This window comes from Chiroxiphia lanceolata, chromosome 8, assembly GCF_009829145.1.
Source record: "Chiroxiphia lanceolata isolate bChiLan1 chromosome 8, bChiLan1.pri, whole genome shotgun sequence".
NCBI lineage: Eukaryota > Metazoa > Chordata > Aves > Passeriformes > Pipridae > Chiroxiphia > Chiroxiphia lanceolata.
Window position 1 is genome coordinate 34,482,436 of NC_045644.1, and position 15,999 is coordinate 34,498,434.

The window sequence follows — 15,999 nt, forward strand, 5'->3', positions numbered from 1 at the left end:
TCCGCAACCCCCGCAAATTTGCCAGAAAATCCAACCTGTTTAGCAAAGGCACTCAAATTTGGACTGAAAGTCAGGAAACAAGCTGAATACAAGCAGCTTCCCTTACCCAGGCTCCATCTGTGCCCAGGGAAGCCGAGCTACAGGACTAATCCATCAGCAGGTGAGACAAAACAAGGGGTGGGGAGAAGGCAGTTTTGATGGATTACCTTCCCCCGGGGCAAATGCATCCTGGTGCAGGGAACTGAATGACCTTGGCAAGACCACAGAATCCATGATCTCACCCCTGCCTGCTACAGACCATGGAGCAGCTCCTGGGAGCTGGAGGACAAGACATGGGACATCGGCTGCCAGGACCCAGGGCCCTCGTTTTTGTCACACCACTGGGTTTCAAGGGCAAACACAGAGTCAAAACAAGATTATTCTGGCCCCACTTTGAGTTTTCACATCTAAATCATGCCAGGTTTCTCCCTGCATGGGGTGGGAATGGGCTGCCTCTTCCAGCACCAGTCTGATACAGGAGAAGTGATCCGCGGCAAAGTGCATGCAGGTACTTCGGACTCAGGTTTGAATCATCCTCCTCTGGGAAACCTCCCTTCAGTGCAACATTTCTTACTCCCTCATACTGTGATAATCCTTGCAAACAGTCACCTCCCACTTTGGGATTCAAGTTTTCTACACATCAGAAGTGGTTATGCCACTTTCTTGCCATTTTTTTCATCTCAGCCTTCTCCAGGGGACCTGCCCTCTGCCTGACACAAAGGACCTTCACCCAAAGCATCGTGTGAGCAGACCAAAGCCTCAGCTTCTGCCAGCCTCCAATTTATTTTGTTCGATGCTCTGAGGCCCTCGCTGACTTTGATAAAATGCTGCTACGAGAGGAAACCTCACACAGGAATAATTAAGGATTCATCTCTGTTTATTGGGGCCTTTTGTCAACTTAGACTTGTCACAACTGCCATAAATCCCCTCCAGTGCTAAACAAACTCTTTAATTAAATCTTTTGTGCCATGAGACCAGTGCTTCAGACATCAGATGATGAGGGAGTTTGGCCCACCCTGGCTTAAAACACCCTTTGGGGGCTGAGGTTCTCCCGGAGGGGGGGATCCTGTCCCAAGCTGCTTCCTCTAATCCCATTAGCATGGATGCAACTCTGAAAATGTACTCCCAGTGAATTCCTGAGGCACTTCAGCTGGTTAATTGTTTCCCTGCTGAATAAGCAGTTGTTCCCTCCTTGCCCACACACATGAGTTTCAGTCTCATCACAGGAGCAACCTCAAAGCCATAAACACAAAGAGAGTTCAGCGCCCACCAGGCAAAAATGTCTTCCCCCAGTTTGTGGGTGACCAAGAATCCTCCTGCCCAGGGTCTCCTCATTTAGGAAAAAGAAGTCAGGCATATCAAACCTTCCTCCCTCCTGAATAGTGGGAAGAGGGTGCCAGAGCTGAGGAAGAGACAAGAGCATCAGTTAAAGGTGAAGCAAATGAACAGCACACCCAGGGTTTCCTAAAGGCCTTCTCTGTGGAGCAGGGACATCCTGACACAGGGGCTGCTTCACACCCTGTCTCCAGCCCCAGCCAGAACCGAACCTGGGAAACCACAGCATTTAAAATGGTTTGGGTTGGAAGGGACATTACTAATCATCCAGTTCCACCCCCCCTGCCATGGGCAGGGACACCCTCCACTAGCCCAGGTTGCTCCAAGCCCCATCTAACCCGGCCTTGGACACTTCCAGGGATGATGCAGCCACAGCTTCTCTGGGCACCCTGTGCCAGGGCCTCCCCAACCTCACAGGGAACAATTTCTTCCCAATATTCCATTTAACCCTGCCTCTGTCAGTGTGAATTCATTCTCCCTCGTCCTGTCACTCTGGACCCTTATCCAAAGTCCCTCTCCAGCTCTCTTGGGCACTGGAAGGAGCTCTCAGGTCTCCCTGTTCTTGTCTTGCTCCTTTCCCACAAAGACAGGCTGAGAGATTGTTCAACCTGGAGAAGAGAAGGTTCCAGGGAGACCTGAGAGCCTCTTCCAGTTCCTAAAGGGGGTCTGAGAGAGCTGGATTCCAAGGGTTACCTGGAAAAGCAGACCTGCAGGAAGATGAACGAGCACATTCTTCATCCTCCTAAGTGAGGAGCCAGCACAGACTATGGGGACGGAAAAAAGAAAAGAGAAAAAGAAAGAAACTCAAACAACAAAAGAAATCAACACATCCAAACAACACTCATTGCTCTATTGGACCACCAAAATGTTTCAGGGAGAGTGAAATGAGAAGGGAGAGGTACTCAAAAGGCAAATTGAAATGGGAGACAGAATAGGGCTCTCAACCGAAGCAGATTTCAGGGTCAGATATATTTTGTTAAAAACTTACTGACAAAATAAAAATAATAGTAGGTGAGTGATATTGAAGTGCACCTCAAATATCCAGAATCCCCTGTGGGTCTGTGACAGCAATGTGGGTTTAGCTGCCACTGACCTCACCAAAGGAGCACAGCTCTAAACTAGACAAAGAGAGAAGGAAAAAGAGCAAAAATCTGCTCCCAGTAAACAGGCACAGGGTGCAAACTGCTCTGAGTAAACACCTTGCCCAACATCCCTCAATTAATAATTAAAAGCAGATCTAAAGGGTCCCATCTCAAAAAGACAAATTAAAGCAGTGCAGAGGGGGAGTTTCATGCACTCGGAGGTTCAGGAGTTGAAGTCAGCCAAAGGATTCCCCTGCACACAGTTCCACATCCCAGACAGAGGAAAATCACAACTGCCCCGTTGACATTTTTTGGACAAGCCCATGAAAGGTTGGCAGTTAAAGCTGGATTTATCACCCAGGAGAGAAAATGCCATTACAAAGGAGCTGAGCCATCAGCAGACACAGTATAAGTGACCTCTTTTCTCCTGATGCTCTCCACCTCTAAGGGACTGAGGGGGTGGCAGGCACCCTGGACTGGCAGCACACGGATTGCCAAGGGAAACAGGATCAGCTCCAGCCAGGCTGGAGCAAAATCCAACAGAGAGAAAGAAGGGTAGCATGAGAAATAGGGGATTTGTTTCCTTCACATCTCCAAATCAATAGGGAGGCCAACAGAGGCACTCTCACCCAGCCCAGGAGTGCTCAAGGCCCTGACAGGGCCACCAGAGGTCACCTGCCCGTATTTACAGGGGCTGTGCTGATGAAACTGCCTGTCCTGCACTTCCAGCTTATGCCAAGGAAATATTCTGCTAGCCTTTCCCAACCTGACAAACAATCCCACCTCTCGATTTCATTGCTGGAAACCATACAGCACACTCCCTCCTTTCATCCCTATCAGAGCTTCCAGCTTCACATCCACACACAATGATTTTCTTCTCAGGGGCTGTATTTCTCTCCAGGTCTTTTCTCCCTGGACAGACACTCAGGGTCTCCCTGGACACAAAAGATGTACATTTTTTCCTTTCCATTACCCTGGCAAGGAAACACATAGAGAGGGGGGAAAAAAAAAGAAAAAGGGAAAGGAAGAATTTGCTTCCCTCTAACTTGCCTGCTGGAGAAACAAATCATCTCTGTGGTACCCACAAACCCTTACAGTAGAAAACAAAATGTGCACGAGAGTATATATAAGGGATGTATGTCACACCATGTTAAAAAAAAAAAAATCCAGAATTAGTTGCTTCAAGAGTAAAGGAGCCACGAGGGTATAGCAGGGGGCTGAATTCCTGTCTGCCACGTACATAAGCACCATAAAAAGTTGTTGTCAGCACTGGAAAATTGCCCATCACATGAGTAGGTTTAGCAGACGACGAGCTGCAGGACATGGGCACAAAGCCGGCGGGCCTGGAGAGCAAAAATGCCAGGGAGCAGCACAGGGCATCCTGCACACCCCGTTCCCTCGGCAACGGGAGAAAACACCTTGGAAATGCTCAGGAGGGCTGTGCTGCACACTCTCTCCCCTTTCCATGGCTTTTAATCCACGTGCTGCGATATAATCCAGGCTGTCCCAGGCAATGCATTTTGTGATGAGCGCTGCCCGGAGCTCAGAGGGCCGGGAAGCACGTGGATACACTCAGCCAGGATCACCGTGGCGCTCATCACACGTGTTGCCAGCAGCACCCGGTGGTACCTCCTTCAGTTGGCCCTCTCCATCCTGTTCCACCTTTTCCTTGTGCAGCGGGTTAAAAAAGTGAGCCCGCGGAGAGGGGTGGGTGGGTTCGGGGCAGACACAGCATCGCTTCGGCGGGCAGGGGTTCCGAGAGCCCCTGGCTGGGCATCCCCCGAGCCCCACGGCCCTGTGGGGCCCCGCAGGCGGGTGCCCAGCGTTGGGAAGGCTCTGCTGGCCGGGGGAGGACCCGGATCCCTCGCCACGCCTCCCGCCACCCCGGACACGCCGCGGCTGCCGCGGGCTCCCCACGCCGAGCATCACCCGACCCGCACCGGGCACGGAGGGCACGGACACGCGCGGGCATGGTAAGTCCCTGCTGGGAAAAGCCGGCTGTTTCTTTAGCCTTTTCCAAGGCAGGAGGGTTTCAGCGGCAGCTCCAGACCCTGAGGAGAGGCAGGAGGGAAGGGAGAAAGGAGCAGAGCGCTGTGGTTAATCAGTAACGCGGGAGCTCCGCGGCCGCTGCTGAATTACCAGAGGCAGCGCCCCGCGGGGTCCCTGCGAGGGGGAGGGAAAGAGGCCGTCAGCAATGATCCCCCCCTCCAATTCTGTAGGGCAAGGACGACCCCCGTGTGTGCTCCGTCTGCACAGCCCGTGCAACACACCCCGGGCCAGCTGGAAATCGGTTTTTCCACAGCAGCAAGAGACCGTGGGCCTTGTGACATCATTCCAGGGATATGCCCTTTACCTTCTCCCAGGTGACAAGTCACCACTAATATCGGGAAGGAATCCTTTCCCTGTGAGGGTGGGGAGGCCCTGGCACAGGCTGCCCAGAGAAGCTGTGGCTGCCCCTGGATCCCTGGAAGTGTCCAAGGCCAGGTTGGACGGGGCTCGGAGCAACTTGGGATAGTGGAAGGTGTCCCTGCCCATGACCGCGGGTGAGACTGGATTATCTTTAAGGTCCCTTCCAACCCAAACCATTCTGTGACTCTCTAACTAAAATCTTACAGTTAGGGCAAAGAGGGTTGTTTCATCTCCTGACAGCTCAAAGCTCTCCCAATTTCCCATGCTGGTTCCTTTCCCTCAGTTGCACAATGCATCTGCTTGGTTTCCTGCTGGCAAAACATAAAAATCCCAACTCCTTGGCAGTTGAGAGCCAGCAGAAGAAAACAAAATAATTTAATTTCCCTAATGAGAGGAGTGTGTTTTAAAGGACTAAGTGCACTTGAAAGCATTAACATGCCATACTGACAAAACCAGCGGGCTGGGCAAAGTGCTGGGGTGGAGAAGGAGGGATTGGAGGAGGCTGGAGGGCACAGGGGTGCTCCAGGCAGAGGGTTTGCCATCACAAGACACAGTGGTCAGTGGACCAAACCTCAGCCTGACCATGCTTCCCACTGGTGCTGGGCTCTGGCAGAGGAGCTGGGCCTGGGAAAAGCCCCGGGGCCTGTCCTCCCACAGCAAAGAAAAGCGTTCAAGAGAACAATTAAACCACGTCCCTCCCAAGCAGCCTGGTTTCTTGCTCTGCACAGGGGAGGCTGGTTTGGAGCCCAGCCCCCGGCATCCACATCCCTCTGCTCCAAGCAACAGCTCCAGCTTTACTCAGCCTTTAGCACCGATACACGAGCAGGTTTCAGCCCCGATCCCAAATCCTGCCCCGTTCCCATCAGTCCCCAGGGCAGCTCCCACGGGTGCCCCCCTGCCTCTGTCCCCACCTCATCCAGTTGCTAAGCTACCTGCGCCCGGCTTATCTCGCCCTCGGCAGGGAAGGGCAGCGGCTCCAGGTTTATTGTGCTAAGTCATGTTTACTCACTACCTTCCCTCCAGAGCTCGGAGGAGGACAGGGTTGACATTTGGGGGGTGGGGAGGGAGGTGACAGAGCCGGGGCTGGCAGGGGGCCGTCCAAAATGCTGCGAGGCCAAAACAGGAACGAACAAGGAAGGCTTTCCCCAAAAATCACGCAGCTGCCACGGGGGCAGAAACCATCCCACCCCCAGCCACCCCACGCTGAGGTTCAGGGCACACCTTGGCACTCTCCATCTCATGCAGCTGGCAGCTTTCTCCAAGCATAAGGGTCACAGCTCCACAGACAGGGAGGCACCCACACAGCCATGGGAACAGGGCATCATCTTTCCAATCTTCCCGAAAGCATGCAAGAACCACCCCCAAAAACATCAGCTTCACGGCTGCCTCTCTGGTTCTGCACAGCCTGGGAGAAGGTAAACCACAGGAGAGGATGATTTGCCTTAGTTGTTTAAGGTGGTAATTCTCAGCATCGATGCCCAAGCACAGTGTCTCGAGGCCCTGCTGCCCAAACACCCCCAAAAAAGTGGTCTGGATTTGTTGGGACTCACATCTAACTTACCACAGTTTGCTCTGCAGCACATAAAGGAAAAGAAATTGCAAAGAGATACTGATCTTTGTCATCACTAACTGCAAGGATCAGGTCACCCAAGGCTGTCACAGCTCAAGGAGCTGTTGGACAACACCCTCAGGCATATGGTGGGATTCTTGGGGTATCCTGCACAGGGCCAGGAGCTGGACTCAATGATCCTGGTGGGTCCCTTCCAGCTCAGAATACTCTGTGATTCTGTGAAAGAATTTTAATTGTCAGAACATAACCTTTCAGAGAGAACAATGCCCCTCTGCACTCACTCCTGCCTTCTCCAGAGCCAGAATAGATGCTGGCTCGGGTAGTCCCCATACCCAAGAGCTTCATTTTAGTTTTATCTTTGCCTATAATCATTTCCCAAAGCCAAGAATTGCTGCTTCCCCACCACCACCCCTTACAAACCAAGTAACAGCAGCTCTGTCCAAGACAAGGCTCACTCACAGTCTCTCCCTCTGCCCTTTTTTCATCACAGACAGAAACAGCCTCTTGAACTCCATTGTAATAGAAGGGAGATAGAAAAGGAAAAGGAGCTGAACTGCAGTTTAGTGTGACTCATCTCTGATTGGCGCCACTTCTTTCCTCTAAAACAGGCTCCCAGTAAATAAATATATAAAATAAATAAATAAATATATAAAATAGAGAAACATAAAGCAATTCTCTGATGTAGAGACCATCACAGAGTTTCAGGTTTTGGTTTCCCCCCTGAAAATTATCTGTAATGTATTTTGGAGCTTAACCTCACACAGGTATCATTTCTTAGTACATCAGGTTGTAACAAGGACATACAGACACTGTTGGGAGGTGTTGCAGGTGAGAGGACAGAAGGGACCAGCTGGACCTTGGACACATGCAGGATGTATCCCGGGCAGGGAGCAGAGGGCAGCGTTGATATCCCACCCCTCCCTCCCACCCTGCAGCTGCCTCTGTGTTCCCATAACTCCAGGATCCATGGGATGCCTCGCTGCTCTGAACAGCTGCTCCATCATACCTGTGCCACACTGATTCGCTTTTCTTCCCTTCCCTTCCCACGGTGCCAGGCAGGAAAAGCCCACAGGCTGAGCACAGAGGAGAGGGAGCAGCTGCTGCCAAACCTGAGAGCTGTGGGGTGGAATGAGGTGGAAGGCAGAGACGCCATCTTCAAGGAGTTCCACTTCAAGGACTTCAACCGGGTAGGAGCACCGGTGGTACGCGTTTTACAAACTGGGAGACCTGGTTTGCAGAGCAGGGAGTCCCCTCTGCAAGGCTCAGCCACAGAAACCCCTCCGTGTGTCTCCTGAAATGTGATGGCTGAGCAAGATAACCTCCCCCACACACCAAAGTGGTCAACTCAGCACACAGTTTGTCTGGAGAAAAAGTCCCCCCCCCAAAAAAAAAAAAAAAAAAAAGAAAACCCACAGAAAACCCCAAGAAAGACACGGAACATCCCAGGCCTTGCATTTGGTTGGGTTATCTAAAAACAGGTGGTGTAAAATTAACAGTAATGGGGTGAAAAGCAACATACTGCAGGGTCAGTGGTTCAGAGTTAACTTCCCTTCTCACTTCACAGGCCTTTGGCTTCATGACCAGAGTGGCTCTACAGGCAGAAAAACTAGATCACCACCCTGAGTGGTTCAACGTGTACAATAAGGTAAGAAACAGGGATGGTGGGGGCAAAACAGAGCTCTTCAGTGAGCAGATCCCTTTTCTGAGGGATAAAACAGGAGCAGCAAGTCCTGTTCCCATCAGCAGGACTTCTTCCCTTAGATGCTATTCCCCTATCCCAGACAGCCTCCAGCTTTCACAGATCCTTTCCCTCCTTGTTTTTTCCTGTCTAGCTGAGCAGGAGCTGCCCTGGCCAGTCCCAGGGGGTGTCTTTTTTAAATCATATCAGAAGTAGCAGGAGTAGTAGGGGAGAAGCTTCTGGGGAAGGAGGGAGTTGAGAAGCAGGCACAGTGGCTGCTGTGACCGAGGGAGGGGTAGCAGTGACAGCTTGTGGACAGGATAAGCTGCAGGAAGGAGAAAACCAGGCAAAGTGCCAGGCCACCTCTCCCACCCCAGGAAATGTCTGGAGCCACCTGTGCCTCACCTACAGCACTGGGGGAAACCAGCCCTGCTCTTTCTGCCAGCAACACTCTGTCTGTCTGTCTGTCTGCTTCAGGTTCACATCACCTTGAGCACCCACGAGTGTGGAGGGCTGTCGGAGCGGGACATCAACCTGGCCAGCTTCATCGAGCAGGTCGCAGCTTCCCTCTCCTGACCGGAGAGACATGAAGCCAAAAAGCCACTGTGCCACTGCCACAACCTGTGTCTAGACAGCTGCCCCCAGAGCCTTGTCCTGATTCCAAGCTACATCCTGGGATCCAGACTGCCTGACACCTCACCCATTCCCCTGCCCCAGCTCACTTGGATGGAGGCCCTGCTCAGGGTGCACATACTGAGCTTGCAAATTCCGCCCTTAAAACCTTCCTTAGCCACGTGCTCCCAGCCCAAGTGCTGAGCCTTTCGCCAGGAATCAGTCATATCACAGAAACACAGACTGGTTTGGGTTGGAAGGGACCTTAAAGATCATCTCATTCCAACCCCCGCCATGGGCAGGGACACCTTCCACTAGCCCAGGTTGCTCCAAGCCCCGTCCAACCTGGCCTTGGACACTTCCAGGGATGGGGCAGCCACAGCTTCTCTGGGCAATCTGTGCCAGGGCCTCACCACCCTCACAGGCAATAATGTTTTCCTAATATCCAATCTAGACCTCCTCTCTGTCAGTGTAAAGCCATTCTCCCTTGTCCTGTCACTACATGCTCTTGTGAAAAGTCCCTCTCCATGTTTCTTGTGGGCTCCTTTCAGGTCCTGGAAGGCCACAGTTAGGTCACCCCAAAGCCTTCTCCTTTCCAGGCTGAACAATCCCAATTCTCCCAGCCTTTCCTCATAGTAGAGCTGTTCCATTCCTCTAATCAACTTGGTGGCCTCCTCTGGACTTGCTCCAACAGCTCCATGTCCTTCCAGAGTCATGTTACGCAACTGCACCAGTAAATCTTTCCCAAGCCTGACTCCATCCAGCCACTGTGTTGTTGCTTCCAGAATATGCTTTCTGCCTAAAACATGTTTTGTGAACCCCTTGGTCTCTCTGTAACAAACCAGCAACGTGATGTGCAGTTTGTCATCCCTGTAACCCCTCTCCAACAGTATTACAAGCAGGCACGTGGTCTCACCCCAACTGGAACCGGCCTTTAGTAAGATACCAAGTGATAATGTTTACAATAAATGTCTTGGTTAACCTGATGTCAGCTTGGAAAGAGGCCTCACTGATCAAATGACACCAGCAGGTCTCCCCGAGGCAGGTACTGCTCTCAGAAAGGGGCTTCTGCCATGGGAAAATTTCATAGAGAAGCGGCACATGCCTTGGCCTCAAAGTGATCAGGGTCTGAAAAAGCAGATTATCAAAGCCAGAGCAGGTAAAAAATGCTCGTGTAAAATCACATGTGTGCCATAGCCAAGGCACAAACACAGGGAAGGGACAACCAAAAGGTACAGAAGCAGCACAGCAACAGGCCAGGGGTTGCTTACGTCCCAAAAAAAGGTTGGGGGTGGATTTGGTGGTACAAGATCTTCAGCGATACAATGATCAACTTGATGTGAAACCAACAGTAGCTGCTTTCAGCACAACAGTGTGGGGAAAAACATTACAAATACCCAGTTCAGATCTGATTTTTTTCCTATTTTTTTTTTTTTTAACACTTTAAAGTTCTACAAAGCATTAGTAGAAAATCCATAGCTCTTAAATGAGAGCTTTCAGCATCTCTGAACATCACACACACGAGACGTAGCCACAGACACCCTTTATCTTGACAGAATGACAGAGCAGACCTCAGGCAGAGTTGTTAAGATTCATAAACCATCCCTACCTGCTACAGCCCAGGCTGTGCATGAGCAAAGACCAGGAACAACAGGTCCCAGTCATTCAAATGACCATCCAAACAGGAAAATAAGAGCTCAAGGAGCCTAGATAGCTAAACACACCATTTTAATACAAACTAGGCCCATTTTCACCATCTCTTCAGCTATTTCAGCCTCCAGTTTTACAGTGGCAAATCAGAGAAACACAGAAATACTGCCATCAGGTGAACTCATCCTGTTTGTTCGTTAAAAAGTCCATGTGGATTTATTGGGCAGGATATTATTGTGTTGTACGCAACCCTTCCATTCCCCTCTCCCCCATGTCATCAGAAAAGTGCAGATGAAATCCATGGCATGAAGACACACATCTCTTCTTGGTCCATCCCATTGGATATTCTTCAGTCTAGTACCTAAGAGCAGGCAAATCCCTTGGAAGTTCTCTGTACAAGCAACAAATTCAGTGTCCAGCTTGGAAAACCTGACAGCTGGAAATCTCATGGGAATTAATAGTCATGGAAATCCCTCCAGGTCTAAAGTACCATCCAGTCTCAGATCATAATCCAGTTCATCAAATTCTTCTTTTTTGTCTTTTAAGTAATCACACAGCCTGTTAATCCATTTTTCTAAGACCATTTGGCATGATAAAGGAGATGCAGACTACATGTGAGGTGACCAGGATGAATAAAGACGACACACAAGTAAATTACAGTGGCCCGCTCCTGACCACAGGATTACATTACAGTATAGAACAAACACACATGAAACAACTAAACCCACAAATATTATTAATAAGCAAAGCCCAGAATAGAATACATTGACTTACAAATAACATCTTCAAATACTTCCAGAAATGTGAAATGGAGCACTGATCTGTTAGATCCATCTACTTCCTGGGAGGAAAAAATGCAACTAGGGAAGGAAGAGAAGGGATTTTCTCTCTCCTTCAGCCCACCCCTGATCCATCCCTTCTTTCTTTCAAAGCAGAAACAAAAAGAGTACCTCCCTTTTTTGCTTTGTTTTGTTAAATCTCAGTTCAAAAGAGAACCATCACAGTAGCCAGACACTTAAGACTGTCTCCAAAGTACTGCAAGCTCAGAGATGCAGTAATGGTCACACTGGCAAGACCTTGACAGAATAAATGGGTCCAGTACAAACTGCCAGAGCTGATAACCCCATCAAGAGACTCTCAAGCAATTCAGTGATTTCAAAAGGGCCCAGAGACATGCATCAAGTCATCAATTTCAGGGCAGATGGTCAAAATACTTTTGTCTCCCAGCACTGAGAATAAAGCTGTTGGAAAGCCAGTATTCTTGCCACAGTGGCTGGGCCCAGGGCTGCACTGGTTTGTGCAGTGGCTGGTAAGTGACTTTCTCATTCTGTAAAATTACTGGGCAAGTGTGTGCTTCAGCAAGGGTCAGCTTCAGGCAACAGGCCCTCTACAGCAGAGAAATGTCTTCTGATCCCCTGTGCAGACATGGCATGAAATCTTTGCCCACGTGTGGAGTTCTGCCTGGAAAACTCTCTGTTCCAAGCAAAAAGCTCAGAGGAAACATGGGAAAGCCCTGCAGGAGTAACTCCGCTGGTATTTAATAACTTAAGGAGATTCTGGCTTGGCCTTGAGGCTACAGCTGCCTCACAAGCTGCACTGGGAAAATGATCTCACCATAAAAACAACAGAGAAAAATAGGAAGGCTGAGCCCTATGCCCAAGGCTTGAGCACCTCCAACTTGCTGCAGAGCTCTCCCAGCATCTTTCTAATACTGTGAAGGGACTTGGCTCAATACAGCTACCACCCTACCTTACAGGCAGGTGTCCTTCCTCTGAGGCCAGCCTGCCTTTGCTGTTTATTTTCAGCATAGTACCATAAAGAGACGACCGCAGCCGAGGCCACGGCCAACAGCTGAACCCTCCAGCCCTCCCTGGCATCCCATAAAAAAACCCCAAAAAACAACAAAAACCAACAAGCCAGAGAAGCATCAAGGCACAATGGTGAATGCCCTTTTGAGAATGTGCCTTAAAAGAATCAGTGCAAAGATTACTGCTAATACAAAAGTCACCTTTTTGATACTAAAAGATCGTGGTAAAAAAAAAAAAAAAAAAAAAAGAACCATCAGCTTTGGCACCGTCCGTTTGCACGTGACATCCAGGGCCTGGCTAGCTCTGCTACAGCATCACGAGGGGACAGTGGAAAACCTTCAAGTTATGAGAAGGGAAATCGGTTTTGCACCTCCCTCCGGAATTGTGCAAGGTAAAAACCAGCCCTCCAGGTGGTAAATGCATGTCTTCTGGAAGAGGCAGGGAAGCAAAACAGCCACGATGTACCCGGGATTTTCAGTACCATCCAGCTCCTCTCCCTACACCACCCGCTTGGGTTTCTATTTCTGCTGCTATTCAAGAGGTTCCAGAAAAGGATTTTGTGTTGTTTTTTTTCTCCCCCTCAGCAGATATTGATTGCAGTCTCACTGAGATCTCCAGAGGGGGTTTCAAAAGGAGTCCATGACCATCTTCCCTTTCCCAATTTATCAGCTCTGCATTTACACAGATATAAGGCTCCCAGCACGGTCTGTTAAATGCAGCAGCTTAGAGGAATACTCAAAACGAAACAAAATTTTCAATTTATTTTCTACCTTTAACTTCTGGGAAGACTGAAGCTTTGGAACACAACATGAGAACTCAAATCTAACACTTGGCTGGACACTGGCTGAATACCAGGTCTGAGGAGGAGGAACAGCAAGGAATGAAGTGACACGCAGAATACCTGAGGAATTTGGAGTTGTGGAATGGACATTCAACTGACCATTAACAGCCATGATAAAACAGGCAGGGGGAGGGGAAGAAAATCCCTAAAACTGAAGTTGGGCATGAAAATAATGTGGATTTCAGAACAGACTAAGACAGGGAAGGAATTCTTCCAGATCAAGCCACGCTCAGACCTGCAGTTGTAGGAACAAAGGCTTACTGCAATCTCTTCCCTAGGAAACTTTTTGAACCACTCCAGTGCCAGCTGGCAAGGAATCCATTGTTGCTCTACAGTCAGTGGTGGCTGGGAGAGCCGTTCATGTGCTTTTCACTGCAAGGAACATCCGTGCTGTAGAGGCCATCCAGGTACGCCTGGGAAATCTCTGCTACCAAGCTCCTGTCTGGGACGGACTGTGCCATTCCATAGATAGCTCCCTAAGCAGAGAAGAGCAGGCTGTTACAAAGGAGAAACATGCCCACCCCCCAAGAACATCCCCTCACTGTGTGCTGGCCTCCTCACCATGCCTGTGGTCTTGGCGTTGAGGTCCTTCACGATGTCCTTGATGCTGTCTCTGACATCCTGCAGGAACTCTTCAGCAACGCCGGGCTTCGTGTGCAGCTGAGTAATGCAGAGATGGATGCTGGGTAGGCAGGGCAGAGGGAGAGATTAACCTCCTCCAGAACATACAGCTCCCTATTTTCCAAGCAACTGACAGCACCTTAGTCCTTCTGTGAGCAGTGATAACCATGTATCTCCCTAAAAAAGCATTCCCTAAGCACCACTAAGGGTAATCCCTGCAAAATACTTACAGGAACCAAGCTTGGAGAGTTCAGCTCTTCTTCTGCAAATGTCAGCTCCTCCTCCCTTCCTTCCTGACTTCACCATTACATTAAAGGCCTATCATTTTCTCACCTCATTCCAGGGACCTCTGGTGAGAAAAATGCAGCTGCCTGCAAGGATGGTAATCCTTGCCATCATTTCCCTCTCCTTCCTCTGCAGCTTTCACGCCATCACCACCCCCCAGAGTGGAAGCTGGCATCCACCAGAAGGAACAGGGCTACATGCACCTCTGAGCTATCACCTCAGGCTCCCTGGACTTTGCTTCGTGTGGCCAGTCAAAAATTTTTTCAGTGCAGCTACATCTGACAGCACTGGCCCCTTTTACCCACAAAAACCCAACTACCCACTTAAGGAAAGTCTCTGGCAAACATTCATTTTACATCACTGAAAATGATCAGCCCTTCACTGTTCTTTCAATTACCTTCATCTCCAGTGGGCAGCAGGAAGATAGTAAAAATAAATCTATAAGCCCTCATTAACTAACGTGAGATAAAGCCTTGGTTATTTATATTTTTCTGCTTGCATTAGAGGTAAATAGAAAGCGAGCCTCAGATATGTTCCTCTGCCATGCTCATTAAAATTACTATTGCTTTATCCTCACTGCTGTATATCAGCAGTTACAGAAGTAATTCTTTCTCTGCAGAGGACAAACTACGTACAATTTACCAGATATGGACAACACCACTCAGCAAATCATAAGAGCTGTGTGGCCTGAAGATGCCTCCTATCTTGCACACCCTCTTGCATATCCTGGCCTCCACACACTCACCTTGGTGGGAACTGTAGGACATTTAAGTTCCATCCTTTTGCAGCTAAAAAATTGGATAATCGATAAATGTCGAAAGTGTCTGAGCCGATGGAGATCACAGACACCTCTGGTTTCCCAAAAATGAAGATGCTGTCAATTTTTCTCAACCTTGGATGGAAAAAGGAGAAAAGAAATGACTGACCAGGGTTCAGACATTCTGTCCACCTAGCTGGAGCCTTAAGGGAAAAGCTACAGAAGGGAACAGATGACAGCACATGCCCATCCAAAAATTATGCAGCCAGCCCAGGTGAGTGGGAGTTGCAAGAGGACCCGGGTCATGACATACCCTAAAGTCAAATAAATTCAGGAAGAAACAGGGGAAGACAGAAAGGCAAGGGAAGACAGACTAGCAGAGAAAACCAGCTTCTCTCATGCAGCCACACAAATAACCCAACAAGAGAGAGTATAACCCTTCTTTTGTCCTCCCTCCAGATTCCCTCCTCAGCCATGGCTGAGGCAGAAGGAATTCTCCAAGCAAAGCCAGCTCAATAAAGGTGCCTGCACCCCTCTTCTCTGGGCACAAACAAAGCATCTTCTCCCAGAACTGCCCAGCAGGTCCCTACCCAGCAGGTCCCATGCCATAGCTCCTCCAGGGAAACAGAAACAGGAGCAGTTTGGGAGGAGGAGTGCAGCACAGGGTTGAAGAGCACAACCCAAACACAAAGACACGTACTCTGACTCGAGGAAACGGGCTGTTTTAATGATCCTCTTCGTGGCCTCAACGTAGCCTGACTCTCCTATGTGCAGCAGAGTTGCCCAGCATGCAGCTATGATCCCACCAGGCCTGGAGCCTGCCACGGAGGGGGAGGCATAGATACCCCCCTGCCAGTCGGGGGCTATGAAGAACTGGTACTTCCTGTACTTCTTGTCGCTGTAGAGCACCACCGAGGAACCCTTGGGGGCGTAGCCATACTGCAAGGGGCACAGACAGCGTCAGAGAGCACCAAAAGGGCACAGGAACACAGCCAAGCACTCACCATGTGCCTGGACTGTTGATCTGTTGGAGGGCAGGAAGGCTCTGCACAGGGATCTGGACAGGCTGGGTCTGTGGGCTGAGGGACACCAAGGCCCCGTGCCAGGTCCTGCCCTTGAGTCACACCAACCCCTGCAGCTCCAGGCTGGGGCAGAGGGGCTGCAAAGCTGGGAAAGGCCCTGGGGGTGCTGGTGACAGTGGCCGGACACGAGCCCGGGTGTGCCCAGGGGGGCAAGAAGGCCAAGGGCCCCTGGGCTGTGCCAGCCACGGTGTGGGCACAGGCCCAGGGCAGTGCCCGTCCCTGTGCTGGCA

General features: G+C 50.1%; 2 protein-coding genes across 2 annotated transcripts in view; one reads left to right on the top strand and one right to left on the bottom strand.

Annotated features, from left to right (window-relative positions):
* The first annotated feature begins 4,229 nt into the window (after positions 1-4,229).
* PCBD1 (pterin-4 alpha-carbinolamine dehydratase 1) lies at positions 4,230-10,070 on the top strand. The gene is made up of 4 exons (XM_032695123.1): positions 4,230-4,429; positions 7,491-7,622; positions 8,000-8,080; positions 8,591-10,070. Exons 1-4 carry the CDS (start codon positions 4,427-4,429, stop codon positions 8,687-8,689), a joined length of 315 nt encoding a protein of 104 aa, XP_032551014.1. The 5' UTR covers positions 4,230-4,426; the 3' UTR covers positions 8,690-10,070.
* A 179-nt stretch (positions 10,071-10,249) lies between these two features.
* SGPL1 (sphingosine-1-phosphate lyase 1) overlaps positions 10,250-15,999 on the bottom strand; it is a 32,249-nt gene continuing 26,499 nt past the window's right edge. Inside the window, exons 11-14 of the mRNA XM_032695122.1 lie at positions 15,388-15,626; positions 14,676-14,822; positions 13,586-13,706; positions 10,250-13,500 (exon numbers count right to left, since the gene is read on the bottom strand). Of these exons, the coding sequence (XP_032551013.1) occupies positions 13,360-13,500; positions 13,586-13,706; positions 14,676-14,822; positions 15,388-15,626 (648 nt within the window). The 3' untranslated portion in view covers positions 10,250-13,359. The remainder of the gene's footprint in view (positions 13,501-13,585; positions 13,707-14,675; positions 14,823-15,387; positions 15,627-15,999) is intronic.